Source organism: Colletotrichum siamense (assembly GCF_013390195.1).
Source record: "Colletotrichum siamense strain Cg363 chromosome Unknown KSG_Cg363_contig07, whole genome shotgun sequence".
In the NCBI taxonomy this organism is placed as follows: Eukaryota; Fungi; Ascomycota; class Sordariomycetes; order Glomerellales; family Glomerellaceae; genus Colletotrichum; species Colletotrichum siamense.
The window spans coordinates 3,228,714-3,256,379 of NW_023501020.1; the positions used below are offsets into that span (position 1 = coordinate 3,228,714).

General features: G+C 51.5%; 9 protein-coding genes across 9 annotated transcripts; 4 read left to right on the plus strand and 5 right to left on the minus strand.

Annotated features, from left to right (window-relative positions):
- Positions 1–311: 311 nt before the first annotated feature.
- CGCS363_v011174 (uncharacterized protein) lies at positions 312–3,068 on the minus strand (the record flags this gene model as incomplete). The annotated part of the gene is made up of 5 exons (XM_036643023.1): positions 312–562; positions 642–1,260; positions 1,323–1,851; positions 2,348–2,587; positions 2,959–3,068. The coding sequence occupies 5 exons, from the start codon at positions 3,066–3,068 to the stop codon at positions 312–314; spliced, it is 1,749 nt and encodes a 582-aa protein (XP_036491769.1).
- Positions 3,069–3,351: 283 nt separating this feature from the next.
- Positions 3,352–4,697, plus strand: CGCS363_v011175 (scyllo-inositol 2-dehydrogenase; the record flags this gene model as incomplete). Its single annotated transcript, XM_036643024.1, has 4 exons — positions 3,352–3,400; positions 3,527–3,801; positions 3,876–4,256; positions 4,326–4,697. The coding sequence occupies 4 exons, from the start codon at positions 3,352–3,354 to the stop codon at positions 4,695–4,697; spliced, it is 1,077 nt and encodes a 358-aa protein (XP_036491770.1).
- Positions 4,698–6,821: 2,124 nt separating this feature from the next.
- HGT1-1 (High-affinity glucose transporter) lies at positions 6,822–8,630 on the plus strand (the record flags this gene model as incomplete). Its single annotated transcript, XM_036643025.1, has 3 exons — positions 6,822–7,331; positions 7,415–7,902; positions 7,955–8,630. The coding sequence occupies 3 exons, from the start codon at positions 6,822–6,824 to the stop codon at positions 8,628–8,630; spliced, it is 1,674 nt and encodes a 557-aa protein (XP_036491771.1).
- Positions 8,631–11,797: 3,167 nt separating this feature from the next.
- CGCS363_v011177 (uncharacterized protein) lies at positions 11,798–12,328 on the plus strand (the record flags this gene model as incomplete). The annotated part of the gene is made up of 1 exon (XM_036643026.1): positions 11,798–12,328. One exon carries the CDS (start codon positions 11,798–11,800, stop codon positions 12,326–12,328), a length of 531 nt encoding a protein of 176 aa, XP_036491772.1.
- A 1,512-nt stretch (positions 12,329–13,840) lies between these two features.
- On the minus strand, positions 13,841–16,420 carry CGCS363_v011178 (uncharacterized protein; the record flags this gene model as incomplete). Its single annotated transcript, XM_036643027.1, has 3 exons — positions 13,841–13,990; positions 14,052–14,429; positions 16,370–16,420. The coding sequence occupies 3 exons, from the start codon at positions 16,418–16,420 to the stop codon at positions 13,841–13,843; spliced, it is 579 nt and encodes a 192-aa protein (XP_036492488.1).
- A 968-nt stretch (positions 16,421–17,388) lies between these two features.
- CGCS363_v011179 (Chitin deacetylase) lies at positions 17,389–19,727 on the minus strand (the record flags this gene model as incomplete). Its single annotated transcript, XM_036643028.1, has 3 exons — positions 17,389–19,127; positions 19,182–19,580; positions 19,631–19,727. The coding sequence occupies 3 exons, from the start codon at positions 19,725–19,727 to the stop codon at positions 17,389–17,391; spliced, it is 2,235 nt and encodes a 744-aa protein (XP_036492489.1).
- Positions 19,728–21,732: 2,005 nt separating this feature from the next.
- CGCS363_v011180 (uncharacterized protein) lies at positions 21,733–22,755 on the plus strand (the record flags this gene model as incomplete). Its single annotated transcript, XM_036643029.1, has 2 exons — positions 21,733–22,223; positions 22,284–22,755. 2 exons carry the CDS (start codon positions 21,733–21,735, stop codon positions 22,753–22,755), a joined length of 963 nt encoding a protein of 320 aa, XP_036492052.1.
- Positions 22,756–22,893: 138 nt separating this feature from the next.
- Positions 22,894–24,113, minus strand: CGCS363_v011181 (uncharacterized protein; the record flags this gene model as incomplete). The annotated part of the gene is made up of 2 exons (XM_036643030.1): positions 22,894–23,488; positions 23,551–24,113. 2 exons carry the CDS (start codon positions 24,111–24,113, stop codon positions 22,894–22,896), a joined length of 1,158 nt encoding a protein of 385 aa, XP_036492051.1.
- A 1,026-nt stretch (positions 24,114–25,139) lies between these two features.
- XYLO-2 (putative beta-xylosidase) lies at positions 25,140–26,657 on the minus strand (the record flags this gene model as incomplete). Its single annotated transcript, XM_036643031.1, has 1 exon — positions 25,140–26,657. The coding sequence occupies one exon, from the start codon at positions 26,655–26,657 to the stop codon at positions 25,140–25,142; it is 1,518 nt and encodes a 505-aa protein (XP_036492295.1).
- Positions 26,658–27,666: the final 1,009 nt, after the last annotated feature.

The following is a 27,666-nucleotide window of genomic DNA, read 5'->3' on the forward strand; positions in this document are numbered from 1 at the left end:
TCCCGGCTTGTCATTTGGATTAACACTCATTGGATATACCTAAAGCTTGATAACCTTTTCTCACAGGCCATGCATGCTGATTTCTCCATTCCTCTAGAACCCCCAGCAATGCTGTCCTTTCCCATGGGTCATTAAAGTAATCGCCATATAGCATGATTCCCATTCCCGCTGTGGTCAAGTTGGGCGGGGCTCTGAGGTGATGCAGTGCGAGACCGCAAAGCTCGAGGATCATGGCGCGAACTTGGTGTTCTGCGTCTCTCTGCGCGCGTCGATTGGACACTTGCCCGCTGCGTCGCCGGGTAGGTTAGCTTTCAACGAACAAGCAGCAAGGGGGTTCTCAAAACAGGCTTTTGGGAGGCTTCATACTGTAAACTAGGGTCCTCGGCCACCAGAATCATCCTTGCCAAGATGAAGTGTTGCAGAGCGGTGACCTCGATGTCTGACCCGTACCATACCAATGGAAAGATCTCACCTCGGGACCTGTCCGCAGGCCGCTGCACGATGGGGATGAATTGACGGGCGGCTTCGACGATCAAAACCTCCTCCTCGTTTCTTAGCCTCTCTGCAAGCATATTCGTCAGAGTTGCAATCCACTCGTGAAGATTCTCACCCCAGTTGAAGAACAGTTACGGGAGACTTACCCCACTCAGCCCCTGACCTTTCTCCCATTTTCCATTTGGCAACTTCAGACATGAACCAAATGAGCTTATTTGCGAAGCAAGTATCTCTGTCCAAGTCTGGCGGTTGCGCTGTAATCTGCGGAGACCGCTCCAGCGTCAAGGCGAAGTAGATCTCTTGTCTGACCGCTACCCAGTACACCGCGCTCAGCAGCCCAGACCATCTCGACGGTGCAGCTCGCAAGATTGCCTTTGTGATATCAAGAAAGTTGACATTTCCAATGCCATTTCCAAAATCAGAGCTCGTCGCGCTCTGCGCCTCTTCAGGATCCATCTCCTCAAACTGACGCAGAATAAGAGCGGCTGCGGCCAGATTCTCTCTATACTCCTCGTCCTGCGTCCGCGAGACCTCATGCAAGGCAGGTATGCACCGCAGCATATACTCGATAGCGCTCTGCGGCGTCAGGTCTGGCAGGAGCTGGTTCTGGTACACGATCACCCCGCCGGGCTCCGTGCGGAACCGTGGGTGCCGACAGAGGTGTCGCGCGGCGACGGCGAGGGTGGCGTCGCGTAGGGGCTGGCACGCGCGCGCGCGGCGGGTGACGATGAGCTGGAAGTGCCTCTCTTCGTCGCAGAGATCGAACTACACCAGACGGTTAATATGTTGGACTTGCCACGGTACAGGCGTCTCTGATAGCACGTAACCCATTGAGAGAGCTCCTCCGTGAAGTATCGCAGGAGGCAGGCTTCTTGGATGCCGTCGTTCGGCGGGTGGGTGTGCAGGCCGCCGACGGGGTCGTGTTCGCTGGGTTGGTGGTAGCTGTCTGCTGAAGGGGAGAACTGATCGACGGTGACGGAGGGACCGGTGGCGTGTGGACTGGGAACATGTGGTTCCTCGTTCAGGCGGATTCTGCCAGTGGGCAGAGCTGTCGTCGACCATGGGGATGCACCCGATGTGCCGGAGCCTGAAGGCGATGCTGGGAGGAATTGGCCTCCATCATGAGGAACAGTCTCGGTTCTTCGTCTCTTAGTGGGAGTTGGTAGGCGTTGTGATTGGATATCGTCCAGTCTCCTTTCGTGATTCAATACATCAGGTGTTTCTGAGAGGTTGCGGACGGCTTCGTGGAGGGCGGTGTTCACAGCTATGCGATCGGGGAGAGATGTAGTGTTACTGATGGGAGACTCATTGTTGGTGTCTTGGGCCTGTGGGCCCCCGCCTGTCTTATTGTTGCGGCTATCAAAACGGACTTTGTGAGAGCGTCAGCCGCCTCGTTGGCGAAGACAAGAAAAGGGAGAGAATGACTCACACGCTTTCGGTTTGCTGTTCACCCACCGCTGCTCCCGAGAGAATGCACCGTCGTAGTTGGCCGTCGAGCCCTGCCGGAAAGAAGGCCGTCGTTGGGGGCGAACACATTCAACACCACGCTTCTCACATCGACTACAGCGGGGCTGCTGGTCGTCGCCTGCGTGTTGAACGAACCAAAGTCAGAATTGGAAACCTGCATAGCTCAATGGCACCGAAGAAACGCCAAGAATCTTCAGCCGGAGTCAAGGTCGAGAACGCTATCGGCATTCGGTCGGTCTTCATCCGGGGAGAGCCTCCTCCATCCCAAGGAAACGAGCCTAAAACTCACACTTCTCATGTCTCTCTGCACACCTTTGACGTCAGACTAGTGGAACCTGTCAAATGGTCACGCGCGACCAGCAAGCGCGAAGAGGGACGCACGTACCTTTGCATCTTGCGCAAGGCTTCGTACCGCTTGGCATCTCCTGTGGGGTGAGCGGGATCCGTGGCCCTCACGCTGCGGCTGCTGCTGTTGTTGCGGCTGCTGCTGCTGACGCGGTATGCTGGCGACGGCGACGTGAGCAGCAGGATTCCTCCGTCGAACTCGCTTTGGAAAGTCTCGCCTACGCCGTCGTCGCTGGCCCGTGTTCGGCGAGGAGGTGGAGGTCGATAAGGGTGGCGGGAGCTGGGATAGGCGGACGAGCGAGGAGGAGGAGAGGAAGCGGAGCAGCCTCATCGGCGAAGCTTGCTCAAAGAGGGAATTCCTAAAGAAAGAAGAAAGCAAGGGCTAATATGTGGGGAAGATGGTTCGCTGTTCGCCGATGGTTCCGCGTCCCCGTTGAAACGTGGCTGGGCGAAGCTCAGATTGTGAAAACGTGCATTAAGCGCCCAGAAGGAGAAGAAAACAACTCGTTGTAACGCTTCACAGAATAGGACCAACCCGTCTTATGTGTCCAATTTACCCCGCACTCCAAAGCTGTCTTCCCCCGCAAAACCAACCGCCGGCCTTACTGCATAGTGTGTTCATTCAAATCTGGGGCAGCTGATGGGAATTACTGTATCCGGTAGGTGGCGCCGATAGTAGATCCCGAGCGTGTTGTTTCGAAAGCGGTTTGGCCAGCTTTGCGAAACTCCAGACCGCCGAAAGACAGGATGGCATTCGGCATCTTTGGGTGACGGAGTTCAGACCGGCTTGATCTTGTGGTCTACAGCTGTTTTCAACCTGCCAAAAGATACCGGGAAGGGAAGGAGCCGCCGATGTTAAAAGAGACCCTTCATCGCCCATGGTCTTTGACTTGGAGGAGCTCTGTACTGCGCTGTCATTCTCCTACATCATCATAGACGTTTCTGCGCCATTTGAAGCTTCTTCAATATCAATTGAACTCTGGAAGACTGAATCCTTTCCTAGAAATCTTTTAGATTCTCTTCAAGCCAGAAAATATCATAAAAATGTCCGGAGATAAGCTCAACGTTGCCGTCGCCGGCCTTGGTCGCATGGGTATGTCTCGCCCCGCATTCCCCCGAGCCCGTGAGCTCAAAGGAGCTACCACAGCTTCGGCGAAGCGGAAGCTCATGGGCTCAGATCGAGCCGATGTGAGCTGTTCTCGCTAACACCGGTCAACAGGATTGCGACACGCCAGACACTTTGCGACCCTAACACCCAAGGCCAACCTCATCGCCGTCAGCTCACCGGTGCAGGCCGAGCTCGATGCCGCCGTCGCAGAGTTCGGTCCTTTGAGGACGTACCTTGACTACGACGAGATGCTTCGCAAGGAGTCTACGCTGCAGGCCGTCATCGTTGCGAGCGCGACCACAGTGCACGCCGAGCAGGCCATCAAGGCCATTGAGAAGGGCCTGCACGTTCTGTGCGAGAAGCCCCTTAGCACAAACGTCGATATCGTATGTTCATCTTCCCATTCACCATCGTTATCCATGTGATATGAGCTCCGCGTTGCTGACCATTGACGTAACAGTCGCAATCCGTCGTTGACGCCTATGAGAAGTCGCTCGTCAAGAACCCCAACCAGAAGGTCATTTGCGGGTTCTCCCGTAGATTCGATGCCTCCTACCGCGACGCCTACCAGAGAGTTGCCCGCGGTGATGTAGGCACACCCTCCGTCTTCCGCTCCCAGACCTGCGACAAGCTCGACCCCTCAGGCTTCTTCGTCGACTACGCCGAGTTCAGCGGTGGTATCTTCGTTGACTGCTCCATCCACGACATCGACCTGGCCTTGTGGTTCTTTGGCGAAGACAGCGTCGTCAAGAGCGTTTCCGCCATTGGCATCACTGCCGTGCAGGAGGGCCTAAGGAAGCACAACGACAGAGACAACGCTGTTGCAGTTGTCGAGTTCTATGTAAGCAAACACACCCCGTGCAGCTCTCTACACTTGTAGATCACCAACTAACAAAATGCGATAAAACAGGGCGGCAAGATCGCGCAGCTCTTCTGCTCCCGCATGATGGCCGCCGGCCAGGAGGACACGACCGAGATCTTTGGCACGAGCGGCAAGATCGCCGTCAACACGCAGCCGCAGCTCAACCTCGTCAACTTGTACGAGCCCACGGGCATCCGCCGCGAGATCCCGCCCGACTACTACGGCCGCTTCCGCGAGGCCTTCATCACCGAGGCCAACGAGTTCACCGCGTGCTGCCTGAACAACACCGCGCCGCCCATGAAGCTCGTCGGCGCCGTCAACGCCGTCAAGATCGGCTGCGCGCTGCAGGAGAGTCTGATCACGGGCAAGAAGATCGACTTTGACGAGTCGGGCAAGCGTATCGAGAGTGCGCGCTTGTAGGCGGTGTTATATATATGCAGTCAAAGCAGGTGGCAGGCGCGTGGATGATAACTCATGAATGGGGGAAATGTTTACGATGATGAAATTTTAGAGATGACCCCTGCTTCTCTGCATGTTCTAGATGCGTGGGGGTTTTCCGATGTAGTCACGAGGCTCTTTGTAGACACGTTAGAATAGGGAAAACAACGTGTTTCGTCGTCATAATCTGCCCCTGTCACGATGGTCCGGACAGTTTCCGTGGTCACATGGCACATGTCTGATCCAAACGTGCGCCCGGTCGTTCATTTCTTTCTTCTTCGCTGCTGTTCCTGCGCGTTCTATTCGTAGCGGTGCAATCTTATCGCAGCTGGGTCCGCTCATTAATGACGTAGGCGCCAGGTCCCCGGTCGAATTGACTGCGGTGACACGGGTCAAGACGGGGTCACTGAAAAATGAGGCTTAGATGGGTCGGCGCAAATGATCCCATCGCCGACGCACGCCCTGGTCAATTGCGATGCCGTCGTTGTGGCCCCATCATTCAACAGATCACTCAGCCAATTGTGTGTATCATGTAAGTCAGACGATGTTATTTTTTGGTTCTTTTGCTGACTGTTCATCCCCCTGTTCCGCAAAGGGTAAATCGGGAAATTACCTATTCGGGAGGGCGGTTTACGCGGGCGGGATCGGAGGAGGGATTGTCCTTGGCTAGGGACTCGTTCCTGAATCTGTGGAATTCCCTGATTAGCTTGTGCATTGCGATCGGGACTTGCAATGGGGGAAAATACTCCTAGCAAAACTGCATATCACTTCTCCAGCTGATCGCGTCTGAAGTTGACCGCGGGTGACCTACTTTGCTGCCAATTGTCAATGGGATTTCCCTTCCTTTTGTGTAAAGGGAGTACATTGAAGATGCCTGTCGTCGGACCTTGAATCCCGCGGGTTATGCCAATCAATGCCTAGATCGGGACACAACGCACTAGCGAATTCCGAGGGATATGGGCTTGGCCTTTGGGGGGCCTGGCTGCGCTGTTCACATAATGTGACAATTCAACCTCCGGAATCTCTACGCCGGCACGGGACTCCATCCCGATTCACCCCGGCCCCAGACATCGGTCAAGAATAACGAAAATGGGGCCCATGTCGTCATAGCAGATTCATAAAGATACAACAATCGTCAGCCCCAGAAACCAGATTTCCCCCAGGCTTTTTCGGGGCGCGATTGATTCAACAACCACGCACTGCGCGGGCTATCTTTGATCCTCCCCTTGTTCTGCCGAGTGAACGCTGCGCCCAGAGCGTCCCCAAGGCCAGCCAACCACATGCCCTTGTCCGGGTCCTCGGCGTCTCAGAAGTTCAGTGGGAAAATGGCTAAGAATGGCCGCTAGTGTGACAACGAACCGGGGTGCAGACAGAAAAGCGCAGGCCTTCGCCGATGGGTTCCCAAAGAGGAATCACGTCGGCTACAAGTCCGCTGTCATGACGCCCAGCCGCAGCTAAACTCGCCGGTGGGCAGCCCAGCCCAACCAGCCAACCAGACACCCCTGTTATGGTGGCTCGCTTTAACCCTCTCTGCTCACCACGTTCAGACCGAAGAGTCGTGCTCTGCTCTCGTTCCCTTTTCCCGTAGTAATGTCTCTTTCGCCGATGGTTGGCGAAGGTTTTGGTTGGTCTCCACACTTTGGTGTCTTCCCCGTGGGGGAGGATGCAGACGACAAGGACCGTGTTCCACTCTGCCGGTGGGGAGGGTTAATGCTGGTGCCCGTCCGTCCATACGTAGTGTACTCTTCGTCGGGAAATGACAGAAGCATGGCACGAACTGCCTCCGCGCCCTCACTTGCGTTGCCCCCCTAGTCTGTAAACGGATGGGTCCCGTCTGTAGCCCAGAAATCCTGTTCTTGGTATCCCCCTCTTGGGTGTCCATTTGACTACTCAACACCAAGTCTTGAACACAACTATATATAAGAGCCGCTCTTCTTCGTCTCACCTGACATTTGGGTTTCGTCTCATTCTAAGCACGCTCCCTCTCCCCCATCCATTCCTTCAACCTAAGCACAACCGCCTGTGGTGTAACCCTATCGACACCATCCCATCCTGATCATCACCACCACATACACCCCCTCAAGTGCCACGACATCGACGACGATCATGTCGACCAGCCCAGACTCACAGACCCTTAAAAAGGTCAAGAGCCTCGACAACGCCCACGGCGAGCACGTCGAGGACTTCATCGACACCGTCGAGATCAGCCTCACCCCCGCCGAGGATGTCTCATACGGCCGGGGCGGCGTTCGCGGCCTCTTCGACTCGCCCTTCGTCGGCGGCGCCGCCCTGCTGGCCTCTCTCGGAGGCTTCAGCTTTGGCTACGACCAGGGCGTCATCTCCATCATCAACGTGATGGAGCAGTTTCATGCAGTCTTTCCTGATGCCGCCACGCCCTTTGGCAAGGGCTTCATGACCGGCATGCTCGAGTTCGGCGCCTTCCTTGGATGTCTCTTCATGCCCACCCTCGCTGATAAGATCTCCCGTAAGAGGGCTTTGACTGTTGTCGTGGCTATCTTCAACATCGGAGCTATCATGCAGACCGCGGCCCCGTCGTATGGTGTCCTGGTCGCCGGCCGAACAATTGGTGGCATCGGTGTCGGAACTCTGGCTATGGTGAGTTGAGCCCCTGAATTAAACCACCAAAACCACTCATCGTGAGATTCAACGACACACAAGGCTAACACTTTACTCAACAGGGCTCACCAATCTACATCTCCGAAATCGCCCCACCAAACCTTCGAGGCACCCTCCTCGTCCTCGAGTCCATCTCCATCGTCGCCGGCGTCGTCATCAGCTTCTTCATCACCTATGGCACCCGCCACATGGCCGGTGAAGTATCCTTCCGCCTGCCCCTCGGTCTGCAGATGGTCTGCTCCACCCTCCTCGGCATCGGCATCCACTTCTACCCCTACTCCCCGCGTTGGCTTGCTCTTGTCAACCGACCTCAGGAGGCTCTGCAGTCCCTCACCCGTCTCCGCCGCCTCCCTGCCGACGACCACCGCGTCCAGGCCGAGCACCGTGGCATCATCTCCGAAGTCGAGGTCCAGAAGATCATGCAGGAGCGCAACCACCCGGGCAAGAGCTTCCTCGCTCTGGAGTTTGCTGGCTGGTGTGATCTCTTCAGCAAGAAGCTGTGGCGCCGCACTGCCGTTGCCGTCGGTATTGCCTTCTTCCAGCAGTTTAGGTATGCAAAACAGACACTACAAACCAACTTTCCTTACTAACAGGTACTCCAGCGGCATCAACGCCTTCATCTACTACGCGCCCACCCTCTTCCAGTCGCTAGGCCAGTCCGAGGAGATGTCCCTCATCATGTCCGGCGTCTTCAACATCCTCCAGCTCGTCGCCGTCGCCGCATGCTTCTTCATCATCGACAAGGTCGGCCGCCGCCCGCTCGCCATCTTCGGCGGCATCGGCGGCGGCACCGCCTGGGCCATCATGGCCATCCTCACGGGCGTCTACTCCAAGGACTGGGCCGCCAATCCCGCCGCAGGCTGGGGCGCCGTCGCCATGGCCTTCCTGTTCGTGCTGCTCTACGGCATCTCCTACTCGCCGCTCGGCTGGATCCTCGCCGCCGAGGTGTACCCCAACTCGCACCGCTCCAAGGGCGTCGCGCTCGGCACCGCGACCGTCTGGCTGTGCAACTTCATCGTCGGCGTCGCGACCCCGCCCATGATCGACCAGCTCGGCTTCGGCACGTACGTCTTCTTCGGCGCGTGGTGCTTCCTCGCGTCCGTGTGGGCGTTCTACCTGGTCCCGGAGACCAAGGGCAAGACGCTCGAGCAGATGGACGAGGTGTTCCACGACACGTCCGCGCAGGAGGAGAAGGAGATCATCAGGCAGCAGATTGCGGCGCGGCACGGGCAGACGCTGGGCGCGGGAGGCATGGAGAGCACCAAGCTCAACGTTTGAGTCATTTAGAGCGATTATCATTATCAGGGCACGTGTGCGGGATGGATGTTTTCAGGGGTTGGCGTTGGTGTTTGATTACAGAGTACGGCTTGTACCAATAGCGATGGCATGATTACGGGATATGAATCAAAGATACCACTTTTCCAAAGGAACATCTATCTTCAAGATTGTGAATTTCGATGATACCACGTGTGCTTGACTCAATGCAGGTCATTCGGGATGAATCAGAGTGCATGCACCCATCTCGCATTCCCCGGACATAGGGATGCCCACAGCTACTCGAACTGATGCTACTTGACCTACTGAAGCGACCAGCCGTGACAACTTACGGAAAGATTACTTATCCGTCCGTATGCAGGCCCAGCTGTCAAATTTAGACGAATATACCACGTAGATGCCGATAGAATGGAAAAGGAGGGGGGCTGAAAGAACCCGAGTCAGTTGATTGCAGACTTTGGGAGGCTTTCCATGTGCCGTGTCCTGTGGCCCATGGCAAGCAAGGGCTTAGGACACGAGCGTAGCCAACAAGACTCTACGGAATTACAACGCCAAGGGCTAAACATACGCAACAGCCCCAGTACAGCGCTCCCCCAGGCGCCGCTTACAACGCGCCAGTCGTCATTGGTAAAAACTGAAACGCTGCAGCTGAGGCGACTTTGGGTCCAGCATGTGGCCTCTTAGCTGAATTTCCTCTTTCGGTAGGCGTCGCCGATGGCGGGGCGGCCGGATCGACGCGCCCGCCCGCTCCCCATCTTCCCCTCATCTCCTCCACACGACAACTCTCCATCAATGCAATATCGACGCGGGGCGAGTGCGGGCGCGCCGAGTAATGGCCGAAGGAACCCCAAGGACTTACACGCGTATGCCTCCCCTGATTCCCCAGATAACCCGCAAAATCTTGTCAGACGTGACATTCTTCACGGCCTGAACATGGGGTGGGAGATAAGATTACATGTTTGCGGGGATAGACTTTGCGTCATGTCTTACCTACGGGGCCTCGAGGTGCTGCGAGGGATTTGACTAGCGGAACATGTTGCTACACTTGATTCTCGGACCAGCCGCTGTCCTTCCAGAGTCATCTGGAAAGAGAAAGATCCGTACGTCGAATATGATGCTTCTCGGACTTGCCGCAGCATGCCTCCATCGCAGGGTCAGACCTTACGAGACGCTGATGTGCCGAATCTGTGAACGAATTCAGCGTTATTACACATGATCATCGAAGTGGTCATGGTCTCTTTTGTCCTCATCTTACGCACTCTAGGCTCTAGACGATCAGGGCATTGTATGGCACCGAAGTCGAAAATCTCCAGATGCTTGTGGCCATCGAGGCCGGAAAGGGTTTCTTGCGCGGAAAGCCATTGAGCAGCAGCGAGCAGGAGGTAAGCGAGAAATCACAGACGCCTAAGTCTCCTTTGGCGTTATGATTGCGAAAGGCTAAGCGGTGATGCTTGTGTAGTTCACCAGAGTTGTCGAAGCCACAAACGCTCCCGCCGCGATTCAAAGTAATGGCCGATTTGTTCTACGGCGATGCGGCAACCGAAATCTTCGACGCGAAGGCCACCGGCGGCCCGAAAATACTGTGCTGGTAAACAGGCTAGACATTCAGACTTTGCGGCCAGAGAGCTGACAGCGGTTTGAGGATGCGTCTACGCTTGAGGCAGATAGACTTGCTCATCGAGAGGAGCGTTCAGGTCACGCAGGGCTCTGCACTATGAGCTGTTCACAGGAGGCTCGGCTATTCACCCAGGCGGCACAACAGATTCACATTGTACCAGATTGCTGCGATGCAGAAGGGAGCTGAATTGCTTGCATCTCACTCGGCTTAGCCGCCAATCAGGCGCAAAGGCGCAGGAACATTGGGTCTGGGTGTAGGAGACACGGCGCTGTGCCGCATCCGTGCCGACGGCGGCCCCACCCTCACAGTCCCGGCCGAGAATGGATCCCACCCTCCCGAGAGTCGGTACCTGCGTCTGGCCAGCCGATCCGGCAGCGGCCGGGGGCCGCTTCCATCGGCGCAGGAGCATTGTGCCGAGGGCAAGCGGAAAGCAGACCCGGCGTCGATTTGCCGCTCCACACGGCATGAACGGCAGACTCCACCAAAACCCCCAAGATTTTTTGCCGACCGGGGCCCAAAGCAGGATTGGATGCCATGCAACCGCAAAAGCAAGTTTTTTCGGGGTTACCCGACCAACCCCATCATCAGCGATGCAGAAAGCCTTTCTCGCCCTGCATGCATGCACACGCGCACGCGGTGCTCTGTACTCGCATCCCGTCGGTAGTCAGCCGGCTTTGGCTCACTGCACTGCCCGACGCCGCCGCTGGGAGCCGGTCAGGCAGCTGAATCCCAAGCCCAGGGAGAAAAAAAAAGGTCTCAGATGACAGGCCGTTCATCCTTTTTCTCAGGGGAAAGAAAACGCTGATTGGCGGTGCCGTCTCTTGGCCCCCATACTCGACACGAGCCGGCGCAGTCCACGGGGGCCGAACTGGCTGATCAAATGGACGACAAAGACCTGGCAAGCGGTGGGATAGACATGGCCCTTCTTCTATTCGTACCAAGAGACTAGAAAAGCTGGTGGTGGCACGGCGACGTACCCCGGTTGCCGGGCAGCCGTGGCTGTGTCAACTCACCACCACACAAAAAACGACGCGGTGGCACCGTTGGCAGGCCTCTCTAGACGCGGCGTCCCCACAACACGCCATTACGGGGGATCGACTGACACGCTAAAACCCGAAATCTCCCAATCACCAACACCGATATTAATAGGCAAAGGAGGGAAAACTGGGGCTGCGGAACGGCTTGAGGCTTGAAGGCTTGTGGGCTTGCCGGGGAAGCGGCTTTCACACGTCAGACTGGAGACAGGAGGATCCAACAGGAGCTCGACGGCTTTTCGTGTTGATCAAAATAATGGGGAACTAAATAAGGGGAGGTGCTATGCGAACGGACTCGCCTGACCAGGGCGAAACTTGGTAAAAAGAAACGAAGAAGAAAAGAAGAGCCCTTTCAATCAAAACCTCCGTCATCCCCTCTGTGTCGGCCGCACTGCTCTCCTCCTCTTATCACTCACTCACTCATAATCCACAGTCGCTGTCCAGCCTCACGCGTCCCCCTCAATAAACTCACCATCACGAGTCTAATCATCTAATCAAACCAAATCAAACCGCCCAAAATGTCCACCTCCGCCGTCGCAACCGCCACCTCGTCCGGCGCCGCCGCGACCTCCACCGCGATCTGCTCCTCCAACCTCTACGACACCCCCATCCAGGACTCCAACTGCGCGATGCCCTACGGCGGCAACCACACCGACATCATGAAGGCCTGCTGCAAGGACGCCGACGTCGTCAGCTACTACGACAACTGCGGCATCTACTGCCTCGCCATCGACCAGACCGTCGCCGAACTCACAAAGTGCCTCTTCGACAACGGCGCCCCCGACACCGGTGTCTTCTGCCGTGGCAATGTCAGCTCCTCCGCCACTGCCACCGGCAACTCGAACCCCCCGGCCTCCGCCGGCGCCAGCATCGTCGCGAGCGGCGGCGGCAGCAGGGCGAGCGCGAGTGGCAGCGGCTCCAGCAGCAGCTCCAGCAGCTCTGCGAACGCTGCGGCTGGGGTGTATGCCCCCGCTGGCGTGAGCACGCTTGGCATGACCATCGGCGCTCTGCTGCTCTCTGCTGCTACTTTCGGCGCTCTGCAAATTTGAGATGGTCTGCGATGGGGTGCTTGGGAGGTGCCTGGGGTTATGACCCACAGGCGGGGGACAAAATTGCATGCATGGTCATGCACACACGGCCGATTTAATGATTCAATCACGACGCTCCTTTCATCACCACAACATTTATGAGGGTCCTTCTTCCCTTCTAACTTTTCTCCTTCGCAGTTTCCAGCCTAGAAGTATACTCCTTTCGTTACTATATAACTTTAACGGGAAATCTTTTTAAAGGCTAGGGTAGTCTAGATTTTCCCCGTTAGAGTTATATAGTAATTAAAAAAGTATACCTCTAGGCGGTAAACTACGAAGGAGAAAAATTAGAAGGGAAGAAGGATTCATCACCACATCGGTCGGATATGGGTAATATTTGAAAACTGGACTCTGGCAGGAGTAAAAAGCATTGCGATATCCATTCTGCGTGTAATGCAGATTAGTACTTGTATATGTCGATTAAGTCTAGCTTAATGGAAATAAAGAACAATCAACAGCACACCCTTCAAGTATGTCTCCAAAAGCGCTCAGCGTGAAATATGTGCATGCGCATCGAATCAGCACCAATAGAACCCCGTCCACATCACACCAACGCCCATCGTCCGACCCGTGGTAGGATGCACTTGCTGGCATATTGATACCAAAGTACTCCGCTGCATATCCAAGAAAATTCCCCAACATTCACAGGTGTCATCCAGGGACCAGCTTTTCACTAGCCACTTCAGACATACATTTTCCCTCCGCCGCAACGCAAATTTCTCCTCCCTCGGACTCACTTAGTCACTGCAGGAATGACCTCAATTCGATTGCTGGCCTCAACTGTGTTTAACTACAGGCTACAAGCGATAGTAAAAGGGCCATCTAAGCCTTATCAAGCTGATATCACAATTGGGGGGGGGGGGGGGGGGGTTGATTCGGCGACCAAACCGCTGGCATCGCCAACGCTCCTAGAAAGCCTTGCCACACATTCATGGTTTCACAGCGCCCACGGCAAGGCAAGTAAGCTTGTCATTGTCAATCAGTCAATTAATCAATCATGAAGCACAGCCAGTCAATCAACATGAAGTTAATTCGAGGCCTATACTTGATTGACTGCTTTGGGTGGGCGCTGTGGTTTGAGCACGAAATCAGTAATGCGCAGATAGAAACGAGCAGTTTATGATGTATATGATGTAAATGAATGTGTCATTGCAATTCGAGTATACGGAGAATAGAGTTCAAGAATAAGTGTTGCAAGGAAGTCACGAATGTGAAGAGCTGTTGCAGTGTGTAGGAGTTGGACCAATTGTAAATCTCAGCAATCACCCCCGTAGTTTCCGTTAAAGAGCGCGCAGCGAAGCCGTTCCACCAGGTTACGCAACTGAGCAACGCATGCTGAATCACTTGAACAAGCTTGGAAATTGCCAACCCTTATGGGAAAAGCCCACTGGGTGTGGCTGCTTGTTGAAAAGTCTCCATCGGATGCTTGCGTCGGCCCTCGAGTCTCGAGTCTGGCTGGGTCCCACTGCCAGATTAACAACTGGCGCGTCGAACAATAACGTTCCAGTTGGTCTTGTGAAATGCTTGACCGCTGACCAGGGGGTTTCCTTTGCAGACGCTAAGCGCGCGCGTTGCGCCGTCGGCGATGGAGGAGTACGAATCGAGCGTCTTTCGGCTTTTCGCCTATATCAACACGTCAGTATCTACTGCACGGACGACTGCAAAACCAAAACTCAACACTCACATCGTTGCACCACCAGATTGCAGAGTTCCACGAGCAGCTGACACGGCCGCAGGTGCCGGGACCAGCGGCGTTCCAGGGTCGGCCTCCGACGCCGCGGAGGTAGCCAACCCCGGCGTAGAACCTGTCGCGGTTGGCCTTGGGGAAGTTACCGCAGACCACCTTGGAGCCTGAGAAGTCGGTTCGCTTGTCCAAGGCCGCGGACTGCGCAATGGTCGTGTTGAGGAGCTCCTCGTACTCGGGGTTGAGCTCCTGGAGTTGATCGACAACCTCCTCGACGGTGCCGCTCAGCAAGACAGTCGGACCATCGGGCGTGGCCTGGACCTCCCACTCTGGAACGTAGACTTCGTAGCCTGGTATGGGGGCTTCGATGGCGGAGGCCTTGGTTATGAGTTGTTAGCTTTACCGTCCCTGCTATTCGAGGAGATAAGACCCACCCCCAAGTAACGAAATCCCCCCACAACGAAATCGCCAAAATCATGTATTTTAACCCTTACCCTAATAATTATATTTTTATGTATTACTAAATATCTCTACTGTTCTATAATAATAATATATGATTTTATACTCTCTTTATTATTAGAAGATTTACTATTAATTAATATTATTTCTAACTTAATTAGATAGTTTTATACCTCCTATTTCTTCTTATAAATCTCTTTAACTATTATAAACCTCTTATTTAGGTTTAGTTTAACTTTAGTGTGTTTTTTTAGCTTATATTTCTTAACTTATACTTTAAGGGATTTAATAATTATCTAGTTACTTACTATAGCTATATTATTAAGGTTTAGATATATACTGATCTTATAAATAAAGAGTATATAAACTATAGTATTAACTTCGCTAAAGTTTAACCTTATCCTATTATTAAATATCTATATAACGCACTATAAATTAGCTAAAGACTTTAGTATTTTAATAATAATATTACTAAGTATCTATATTATATCTATAGATATTTTATACTATATAGAGGTTTATAGAATATCTATTATAGTTAGTATATAGAAGAACTAACTTATTAATAGCTTAGCTATATTTATAAACTATACTTATTACTTTAAAGCTAATATATATTATATAAGATTATATAGTATCTATTCTTATATATAAATAGTATTAGAAGAAGTTCTACTTCTTAATTAGTATAGTATTAAAGGTGTAGTTCTATTCTTTAAGGTAATATTTATAGGCTTTCTTAAGAAGTAAGAATACTACTATATTAAGAAGCTATATAAAGTATAATAAATATATAGATAGGTATACTAAGTAAATATTATTAGTAAAGTATTTCTATATAAAATTATTAGATATATAGCTTTTATAGCTATCTATAATAAGAAAACACTTAGAATAAAGTTTCTTAGCTTCCCCTATAGTTAATAAGATAAATACCTTCTCTAGCTACTTAATACCTATAGAATTTAATATCTAGCTGTTCTAAGATAATATAAAATATTATCCCTTAAAGTTTTTAAGTTTATTAGGGAATTATTACTATTAAATAGTTTTATTTTTAAAGATAATAAGTAGAAGTAGATATTTACTATTTATTAAGATATACTTAATAATAAAGGTCTAAATATGCTTATTAGAGCTTTAGATAAAGATTAAAAGCTTATTAGAATAGCTTAATACTAAATTATCTTTCTATACCCCCTCTATAATTCCTATTTTATTTATATTCTATTAGAGGCTTATTAGGATACCCTTAACTACTAAGAGGGCTAAGATATTAAAAAACTGCTTTATATTATTAATTAATATATCTTAATATTAAGTATTAATTTTTTTTACTTTTAGAGTTTTAATAATAAGGTTATAGGCTAAAAAACCTTCTATCTACTTTCTCTTAAGGGGTTAGGTATTACCTCTAGCGTAGAGGATATATTTAGTGAAGATTTAGATGTATTAGTAGCTAAAAGTAAAGCTAAGGGAGCTTTATATAAATACTTATAATATTAGAGCTAACTCCTACTTCTTTATAAGGTATTATTAAGCTTTTTTTACTTCCCTCTTTAATATAGTACTATTTAAATAGTAATAGATAGTAGGAGATAGTACTCCTTATTAACGTAATATATTAATAAGGCGCTTATTACCCTATACTACTATAACTATAGTAGTAAGGTCCTTAGAGGTATATAAAAGTATAATATATAGCTTAGTATTTTTAAAAGTATTTTTTTTAGTTATAGTAGTATTAAAAAGTAGGGCTAGCTAGGATGAGGCGTGTTGTGAAGCATGCAAAAGTCGCGTTTTGACGCGATTTCGTTGTGGGGGGATTTTGTTACTTGGGGGTGGGTCTTATCACCCACTCTGAGTGCCATAATGGCAGGCAAGAAGACAGCGAGGTGGGAAGCGCGCATTTTGATGGCTTTGATAATAATCTTGGAGGCTATGGAGCAGCAGTCAATGAGAGAGCTGTGAATGTGTTGCTGAGACAGAAGAGAAGGCAGCTCCCGGCGCAGCAGTCTCTTACTTATAGTTGATCACAAGTTGGCCAGACCAGAAGAGAACTTTCTCATCATGTCCCATTTCAGAATCTCACTGCCTCTGGCCGAGAACTCAAGATGGCTTGAGCTGAGGATTGCTCAAACGTCTTGCAGCGAGGCCTCGGCCGCCATCTCGCACTCTGGCAACTGCCCACGACCATCTCAACTGCGGTAAGTGGAGATTGTCAAAAGCAGTCATGAGGCAACGATGAAGTGTGTGGAGTCTGTCATCGTGAACTATTGCCGTAAGCGCAGAGCCGTATTGGTCAGCCAAGAGTTCTTATGAGTGATTTAATTGGGTGTTGAATGTAAAGAATTTTCGTTTTGCATATTGAACACCTCCGTTGGCGAATCGCCTGATGCCGTTTGAAAATACAGTCAGCAGACGCTTGCTTTGGGTGGGTTGTGGCAAAATACGGTAATATTCAGTTGTCCTGACTCTTTACGGATTACCCTTTGGGGAAATAGCAGGTATCTGTAACTTTCTCTGAATGACAGAGAGCAGAGACCAAAGTTGTGTTTCGGATTTCCTGAATAGTGCCCACGAATTGGATAAATTTGTCATGACCCTTTTCTGTGCCGTTGCTTCAAACCAAATTCGGTATCCAATTCGCAATGAATGTTTGCTTACTCTGCTCGGTCTGACACTCAACACAAAAGGGTTAAGAATTGGGACAGAGCCTGGTCTCACAAGCGCTTTGAAAAGAATCATTTTGCATAACTGAATGCATAACTGGATTGTCATATCTACTTGTCATACTCAGGTGTTGATTATTGTGACACAGAAACCGTAAGGCCAAGATCAAATTTCTTTGTCCTCTAAACTAGAGCGTTGATTGCACTTAGAGCGGGGGTGCGTTCGGATCCTCCATGCACTGATCAATCCGCATAATCTGCTTGCCGGTAGCCTTGGCCTGCCTGATGAACTCAGGGAAGTACTCAACCGTTGAGTTGTACGAAAAGTGCATGACCACCAAGTTGCCCCCCTTTGCGACATCAGAGTTGAATGCGTCCACCTGCTTCTCAGGCGTGCTTGTCTCAGCCCACAGCCAATCCTGGACATCAACGCTCCAGTTAATGAGATAGGCTGGCCTCTCTGACCCCGAGGCAGCTGCCCAGCGCTGACGCATACGCGCGCCTTCCACGCCGTAAGGTGGGCGGAAGTAGTTTGATTTCTCGCCGAAAATGTTGTTCATTACTCTGTAGTCCTCGTTGTATTCCCAGTCGATGGCAGCGTTACTCGGAAGCTCTTCCATCCTCGGGTGCGTGTACGAGTGAAGCGCAATTTGGTGGCCTTCGCTTTTCAGTTGCTTGTAGAGGGTGGCCATGCCAGTGGAGTCGTCTTCGAGCACCGCGCCGAGAGCGAAAAATGTCACCTTGATGCCCGCGTCGCGAATGATCTGCGCCAGCCTGGCAGAGTACCTTGGGTTCCCGTCATCGATGCCGAATGCAAACGAGTTGGGCCTTGTGCAGGAAAAGACGAGTGTTCCCGAAGGAAGCTTTGACGGTATGCTCACGCCAGAGGGGATGGAAGGGACAATCTCGACCTTGGTCAGGACAAAGGACTCAGTGCTGTACACACTTCTGATGGCAACGCTGCTGACACGCTGAAGGTTGATGTTGAAATGCGAAATGGGAATGTAAATATCGCTACCAGTCGCGTACCGGCCGGCTTCAAGACTGTCCCTTGTCTCAGGATATGGTGCCACACCTGAGTTGCATTGAAAATTGTGCTGCTGCAGCGCGACGGAGAATTTTGTGTGGCCCGAGTATGCAATGTGCAAGTAAGAGCCGCTGTAGCCGCGCAAGTCTCGGCAACCGTTGCTAAGTAGTGACGTGAAGGCGTAATCAGAGGCTGGCGCACTGATGGTGAGACGGCTGGAGCCCCAGGAGAGGTTCATGTCTTCGCCACCATGCCAGAAGCCAAGTGAGTTCGTGCTAGAGCTGCTGAAGGTGTCGATGACAAGCGTAGAGGCGGTTGCGGCTGGTGCTGGGACAGTCGATGTTGGTCCTGCTGGGCTCGTGGCCGTGGGAACGACCCAACCACTCGGAGTACTCCCGCAATAGAGTGATAGTGGGCCCAAGGTGATCGCGTTGCTGGGCGCCGAGAGAACAATTGATCTTAGCTTGCTCAAGTTAAGCCCGCTGAATTTGGAGAAGGGGAAACTGTAAAGCTTCTCTGTTCCGTCAAAGGTCCAACCCAACTGCGCTGTTGTTTGAATCGACGTTGCTGTAATCGCACCGTCGCAAGTCGTCTTGGAAGTCAACTCGATTTTGAATGTCGTGCCGGCGGAGGCTTTGATCCAAACCGATACACCGCCATACGTGGTAGCATCTACACAGCCGACTTGCGAAAAGAAGTACGCATCGGTAGACTTCGGTGTCAGCGTGATATGGTTGTTGCTGACGACACTGGATTGCATGGTATCATCATCACCTGTCGGCAGCAGGAGAGCATTGTATCCGAGGAAGTCAAGGCGTGATTGTGATGCCCAATCATCCACCAGAAGCGGCGAACATGAAGCGGTCGATATAGCTGTGGATCGAGTCGATGTAGAAGTGACTTGGGCAGGCGTAGAGGCTAGGACGTATGATTAACATCAGAAACACCAGAACCGAGTCGACTCGCACTCACTAGTCAAGGTTGTCGGCGTCTGGCCGCAAACGAACGAAACCTTGTCAAGTTGCCATTGCTCCGTAGACGAAAATGATTCGATGACAATAGAGACAGCCGCGTTGAGGTTCGCTCCAGTAAAGCTACTCAAAGGGATGCGCAGCGTCTGCCATCCGCCAGTAAGGCTCGTGACACGATAAGATGTCTTCGTGTTAGTCGTTGCCGAGCAGCTAGTAGCCGTCGAGAGCTGGACTGTGAACGCTGCGCCCGCAACGGGTGCCTTGATCTCAAGCTGTGCATGAGAGTACGAGTCGGTCTGCAGCGCCTGGCAAGGGAACGTTTCGTAGAAGTAAGCTCCACTCTGGGGTGTGAAGCTCAGGATACCATCAGACGCGGAGATGCTGGCCATGCTACCATCGTCTATTGAGGTCAGTGAATTGCGGGGTTCGAAAAATAGTCCGCGTACTAACCTGACGTCCACGAGCCGAGATTGTTTCGGTTTGTCGACAATGAGTTGGACAAATCATCCACCAGGAGGTCTGCTGTGCACGCAGCAGCGACAGCCATTGCACCGCATGCCGCCGCCAACAGACATTGCGCCTTCAAGTGCACCATCTTTCCAAGTTGAGGCTCTGGTTGTGAGGGTGGTTGACTTGGCAAGCCCAAAAATCACGCCGACCGACGGGAACTGTTCATCCTATATGTGAGTGAGATCACGACATGTTTACCTGGAAAATAGAGATTTGCGCCATACTCTTGGCAATGGAACGACGTGGGCGTCGCTAATGCAGTCCCTTCGGAGCCGCTAGAAAACATCGACATACAATACTGGGGCCGCTGCAACGGCAATTGGTCTCCTGGCTCCTTCCGCACTTGGCGTTCGTCAAAGGTTGCCTTTGGGTCGATTCAGCTCAAGCCAAGATCTCGTGTTCAGTCCGATGTCACCTTAGCGCAAAGTGGCGAGCATGCTGACATCAGCCACAACGCTGCACGTATAAGACGAGAAGTAATCCGAGTGGCATTTCCCCGCGATATTTCAATAGTTCCTGCAGGCCAAGCGTGAGCTAGCTGAGCAGGAATGGAACATTGGGTCCTCTCTTGTAAGCATGCCACGTTTGTGGCCCTTCGTTGTTTACTCGACTACGAGCCTCTTAGATCTCCATGATGCGACGCGTGAACTTGTGTCGCGCAAAGAATACCATAAGTATCGCTTGGCAATTGCTCCTTGTGCCACGACAGATTTAGTCACTTAAAACACTACGTGCCTATTCAAAGTTGCTCAACCTCTATGAAACGCCCAAGGCAGAAATTGCTCGCCGATTGAGATGGAAGCTTCTATAGGTCAGCTTTAATTATCCCTGTCGCACGTTGATTTGATTAAGCCAAAGATGATCATTAATTAGGCATCATCATCAAAAGTCGTGCCTTTCATGGTGCGGCGCATAGGAACAAAAGAGCTGCCAAAAGCCGATCACGGAGGCTGAATTACCGCGAGATCGTCAGGGTTGGTCCGATATTACACTGGAATCAAAAACTTCATTGTAAACCTCTAATGGCTTATACTAATTGGAGTGATGAAGTTTAGAGTATTATTGAGGCTGAAGACCTTTCTCAGCCCGAAAACATGAAGCGGGACATCGCGTAGAGAACGGTGCTGTAAACTAGACATTCGAGTTCAAATGACATTTTTAATCCTTGGACTGATACCGAATCTTCCAAAACAGTTGAAACAAGACTTTCCAACTTGCGCGAACCTGCTTCAGCCTGGCTTTGCTCTCAACTCGCAAGTGATACTGGAGACAAGGACACGCAAAAAATTACAAACAAAAATAATGAAGCTCGGGTATCGTATCCGTGATTGACTCAAGCTTATGTAAGGAGCAAAGTCTTCGTCTTTCCAACGAGCTGCAGAGGCAACGAATTTAGGCTGGAGCGCTGCTTCCGAGGTCATCTCGCTTAACGGCTGTGCCGCAGGTTGGGCAAGAGGGGGCTTTTCTGAAATTTTAGTTGAGTTCAGTTTCCAGAGAAGTCTCATCAACAGCACTTGATTATTCGAAAAGCAGTTTGGTGATGATATTGCGCCCGAAACGCGGTTTCTTGAGCCGAATCGACGCGACTATTAACCAGTCGCAAAAAGCTTCGACACACTGAGCCACCGAAGGAGTTTATATTGAGCTGGCACTCCGAATCGCAGTTGGTTAATTCATGCGTCACGAGGCATTTAGAACCAACACAGCCCTGTGGTGTTGGCATGTTTAGTGCGGCACAGCGGCTAGCGGCCCGACTGAGCAAGGGTCCTTCGCCCGGGATGCGTCTCTTTTTCCCCTTGGGCGAGGCCACATTTATATGAGCTGGGCTCCGCGATAAGATTGGCTTGATTGTTGCCAAGCTTTTTGTTGCCGCGAGCCCGGTTCGTTCTTTTTTTTTCATGCTTAAATCTACAGCTCAAAAAGACACTGTCCTGCTTCCCTCCCGAGAAACATTTATCCGCTCTTCTCGACATCTCTATGTTCATTCAAACACTCACAGAAACTCAGAGAGCACTGACGATTCCACGCCCAAGTCGCCCAACATGCCGTCCGCTACCTCGACACAGCTTTCCCAATATGTGTTCAGCAATGCTGGACCCATGACCACTGTTTGGACGCCGCCTGCATCGTGTGCCACGCCGTCGCCCCAGCTCTACCTCGCATACAACGACTCTGGCACTGTGTTTCCCAAATGGGCTCAAAAATGCGAAATCTACGATTTTGGAGACTGCTACCCTTCCGGCAAGGCCATAGACTCTGCATGGTCTTCGGCCTCCAGCGCCAACGCCAACGACATCGCCAACGCAGGGACCATCTACTACTTTTCACCAGCAAGCGTTTGCCCCCAGGGTTACACGACCGCCGGCGTGGCCGCCAAGAACGGTGCTGGAGATGTCAGCTCCTCTGGCGCGTTCGTACCTCCAGTTGTCACCGATCCTGCGTTCAAAGATAATTTCCTGTCATGGAACCCGCCAAACAATGTCTTGATGGAGGCTATAGAGGATGGGGAGACGGCTGTTGTATGCTGCCCCGAGTAAGTCCTCTCCTCTCTGTGGTTAAAAGCGCCATCTTGATCATCTAACACCAAGCCAAGGGGATATACAGCAGATGTAGCAGGCGGAGTCAGATGCTACTCCAATGCGCCTTCGTCACTCTTTGGAGATCCGATGACTGGGTGCAATTACATGATGACGGACACCGGAGACAAATATTACACATTTGCGAACGCCACGTTCACTTACAACAACACGGTTGTTACCACCGAGGTTGTTACTTACACTGGAATACAGCCGCCGGAGGCTAGTTACCCTACTATCACAACGACTATCGACAGTGTCCAGGCGGACATGTACGAGCCTGTCGCAGCAAGAGAAGGTGTTACGTTGGTGTACAGAGCGTCTGATGTTACGGGCGCTCCGGCAGGCAGTGATGCAGCTGGTCCCACGGAGACAGGCTCGAGCAGTGCCGCTGGCTTGAGAGTCATGGCCTCTGGTGGAAGAGTGGGAATGGTTGCCGTTGCTTGGACATTCGCTGCCATCGTGGGTGTCATGTTGGGCATGTCTTAGGGAGGTGCTGGTTTATCTTTGATGTCGCACGTTTGGAGATACCCCCGATGATTTACCATAGCTAGGCAACAATTATGTATAAATATCATATCACGTCTCTTCATTTTCTGCAATAGTATTACGCTATTTCTGTGGTATCTACAAGCCAAAGAGCTCGTTAAGGTCAACAACGCTGATGCTGACCTGGTTGGTGCTGCTGGGAGGCAGTCTTCCGCCACCAATGATCGCAAGCTGGCTGCCGTCTCCGAGGATCTCAAGAGCACGTGAGTAGGCGTTGGGCTGGGGTACAGCATACTCAACCCAAGCACTGGCGTCACCAAGCTTTTGGTTGACGAAGATGTTGGACTGGCTACCGGCGCTAAGGATGATGGTGCCGTTCTCGCCGCCGAGAGGGGTCCAGACGACGTAGGGAGAGCTGACGGGGCGGGTGCCGGCGCTGGAGACCAGGGAAATGCCCGGGGCCGCGAGAATGTTGAGGGGGTCCTTGGTCAAGCGGTAGTGTACGCGGCAGCCGTCGGTACCGCAGACCTCGTAGGCGAAGATGAAGTCATCGTTGGGGAGCTTTGTGATGACGGGCATGCCGGGACGCGCCTCGTAGGCATTGGGGTCATTGACATCGTCGACGGGGTCGCTCCAGGACTTGAGGTCCGAAGTAACCTGGTGGGAAAGCTTCTGGCCGTACTTAGGGTCGCGCTGATCGGCGTAGTAGATGATGAGTTCGCCGTTGTGAAGCCTGTGTAACGAGCGCTGTTAGCGAATGTTTTCACGATAGGACGTCAGTGGCTTATTGCTTACAGGAAGTGAGGCTCCCAAACAGGAGTCAGGCCGTTGTTGGGGAGGGCCTCGCCACCACTGGCAACACTGCTCAGGAACTCCCAGTTGGCGCCACCATCAGTACTGACGTAGACATCGATCTTGGTCAGGCTGAGGTCAGTGGGGATGCTGTTACCAGCGAGCAGGATCGTGCCAGCAGGGTAGCCAGCAAAAGCCTCGGGGAGCTCGTAGAGGAAGGGCTGGTAGCGAAGACCCCAGCCATTGACAGTGTCCTGGACGCGTCCGATCTCCGACCAGCTGTTACCGCCGTCGGAAGAGCGCCAGATGGGGAAATAGACGATCGGAGGCTCCGGAGAGTAGTTCTCCCAAGTGGCGATCAGGTCACCCGAGCTCAGCTGGATAGTGCGAGCGTACAGAACGCGAGGGTCAACCCAACCGGCATCGGTCGGCGGGGAGAAGATGACCTTATTCGAGACGGTACCGGTGGCCTGGCGAGGCTCGACAGGAGTAGGGAGGGGGCTCGCTGCGACTTGAAGGGACAGGAGACTGGCGATGCCAGCTACGGCGGCACTGAAGAACCTCATTTTTTAGGACGGAGAGGATTGACCGGGCTGATCTTGAGGAAATGGGAGGACCGACGGATAGAAGTCAAGTTCCTTGCAAGGGGATGAAAACTCTTAGCTTCCGCACAGCGGGGTAGCTTATATATCTCGCCATTGAAGCTCGAGAGAGGTCGGTTCTCATCGTCACGCCAAGGAAGCATCAATCAAGAACATCATCACCAGCTCAGCTTGCGTGGAGGCAAGCTTGATTCGTGACTCGTAAACATCTGATTGGAATCCACCCCCAAGCCGGTAGAGTGGCCCTGTTGGGGATAGCTGGCGGGATGTGCAGGTACGACACTGTGATCATTGGCGCGTCTGGGGTACTGTGTTTTCGCGCAACCGACAATGTGACCTCATACTGCGTGGAAGAAAAGCCGTTGGGTCGGGGATAGCTCGACCGAGAGCAATGTTACCCTCCCCGCGTTTATGGATAAGTGCCGTCGAGATCTGGGGTTGAGGTGGGGATGAACCTAGTCAAGGTTCAGTACTGCCTGCCGAAACCAAGGATGCGCACCAATGAGGCTTCGTGAATCTCTCGGAGCGAACCGGGGATCGTCTAACCCAAAGGGTTCACGTGCTATTTGACAGCTTGAATTACGGGTTCTATGAGCTTACAAAATGGAGTTTATTGCCAAGAGACATGGATTTAGCTTGGTCATTGAAAATTAACAATGGGTCTGTGAATGACACAATCGTTCTCCGCCTTGGTGGAAAGTGTCTGCGCTCCGGGCGCCTAAATTCGGGTGTGATTCGTAGGCCGAGGTCGAATTCCAGGACGATGAATCGAATGATCCCGCTTCGGGCCGAGACGACAAAGTTGCTGATCGTCAAACAACCATGTGGTGCGGTGTCATTGATCAGGGCGATCGGCACACATTGTGAGCCCAGTGCTCATTGATCGCAACAAAAGTAATGATATTTCCTCTAGTAAATCTGATAAGATATCTACAAGAAGGGGAAAATACATACATTCAGCCCTTGAAGCCCGAGTCATTTGTTCGTTACCTACGCTTCGCTGGTGAACGACACAACTCGCACAGAGCCTCCGAGAGCCTTCGTAGCATAGTTGAAGATTCCATACCGGTAACCCATGAAGAATTGCCAATCGTTGTGAAGAGAGAATGACGATCCAAGATTTGTGAAGGTCTGACCGTCAGTGCTGTAGCTGAAAACGACATTGCCAGCTCCTCCAGGCCGAATATCCGCCTTCATGCTCAGATAGACTTCCTTCGAGCCGCTGAGCGTAAGGCTTTGCCGCTGCACCACCGTGCCGGTCGAAGCCGTTGTCCAGTCCGAGTTCATGTTGATACCGCCCATGAGAATGATGTCGTACGCGTCCCCGGAACGCTCAATCCCGATCAACGAAGACTGATCGCGCAGCGCTGCGAGGCCAGCACGATCGCCGTCAGCCATGTTGGCGACATCAAGACGGACTGTGCCAGTCCCGATAGGGCCTCGAATGCGGTAGCTGAGAGTGTTGCGGGCTTGATAGAGATCGGACGTGATAGTGACAGTACGGAGAGTAAGTCCATCGTTTACCGTGAAGCCGTTTGTGTCAGGATTGTGATTCCATTCCCATTCAGGACGAAGGGTCGTTCCCGTAAAAGAATCTGTGCCGAGAGAGCTTTGGACATCAACTTTTGCGAGAGGGTACGGATAGTCTCCCCATTGGCCGTTCACTAGTGTCAGAGACGGGAATCCATCACTGCCCCAGGTAATTGGGGCAAGAACTGGAAAGCGACCTCCTGGATATCCATCTACGAAGCCCATGTAGTACCAGTCCCCGTTGGGTGTATCGACTAAGCTGCCCTGGTGAGGTGAGCCAGCACTAGGCACAGCAGTGAGGCTTAGCTTGTCAGCAAGCACCTTGACCGTGTACGGACCCCACGGGCTGGAGGATTGGAGCACGTATTGCCCATCAGGCGGTCGGGTGAGGAAGATGTAGTAGTTGCCATTTCGTTTGTACATCCGAGAGCCTTCCAAAGCACCAATGCTGCTGGGAGTGTTGTATACAACCTCCGAGCGGACCTCGGAAAGACCGTCGGCCGACAGTTGGGCAACCGAAATAGCCGTGTTTCCGTAAGCCACATAAGGAGTGTCGTTGTCGTCAAACATCAGACCAACATCGTAGTAGCAATTCTCGATCGTGCCCGCTCTTGTCCAGGGACCGGCAGGGTTCGAAGCCGTGTAGATGTACGTTTTTGAAAATTCGATGCAAGCAACAAAGTACCACAGACCGTTGCTCGCCCGATGACGAAGGGAAGATGCCCAGATGCCTTTGATGTAAGCTCTCTGACCATCGACCAGGTCGTACTTGGTACCCCAGTCGAGGGAAGGCACCGAATGGCTGAAATACTCCCAGTTGACCAAGTCTTTGGACCGCAGGATGGGAGCGCCTGGCGAGTAGTGCATAGTCGAAGCCGTCATGTAGAAAGTATCGTCCACTCGATGGACCTCGTTGTCGGCGAGATCTTCCCATATTATTGGATTGGTGAAGGTCTGCGCCATGGCATAGAGTGCCATCACGACCACCGAAAAAAGGATGGAAGACCGCATCGTTTAGTGGTAAAGGGTGAGGATCCCCAAATAAGAGCCTGTGTGATGGAAGTCAGAGTTCAAACTTCATTCATGTCGTAGGGAATATCCTCTGACTTTATGTAGTGCTTCTTGGCCATGAACGAATCTTTCGGGTTCTTTGCGGTTGATGCGAGGCCATCGGATTCTGCACCGGCATCATTGGACCGCGAGGTCGGCAACTCAGTTGCCGGCAATGGACCGTCAATTAACCTGAAGAACGCCATAAAAGGACAGACGGGGCTGACTCTCGTAAATTTTCAAATACAAATCCCACCAATCGAGAATACTTTATCTGATGATATGTTGTAAGTTTCTCGTCATTTCAATCCGGGAAGGGGGAATTTGCGAGCCAATTCGTGATAGTGATCGACATAGAAAAAAGCGCTTCAATTATACCCCAGCGGTTCGGGAAGGGGCGCGCTCTTTAGTCTTATGCTGCACATTTTAATAAATTAACTTAGATGTGTATTGACTACGTATCCCTAGGCACGGGCAAAAACTCTGCGCGCGGTTTTCGTAGGGCCTATTACTCTTATTAGGTAGATTATCTATTTATCTAAGCTACCCCTTAGTAGCTAAGAAGTACTATTTTAACCCCTATAATCTAATATACCTCTTTAGGGATAATTAGTATAATTATATAGTTATCTTTATAGTTTAATTAAGTATTTCTAAATAGCTTTAATTACTTCTTATTATTATAGTTTTAATAATTTTATAAGTTATAGAATAATAGTTTTTCTTATTATAAGTAATTAGAGTAATAAAATAAAATATCTTCTATTTTATTTAATTAATTTAAAGTTTCTAATTAGTTATAGTTTTACTAATTATTTTAGCTTTTTTTAAAAATAAAAAAGTAAGTAAATAATTTTTTATTATTTATACTTCTTATTATTTTTCTTCTTTTTTTTCTTTAGTTTTTAAGATTTTATAAATTATATATTATCTTTAT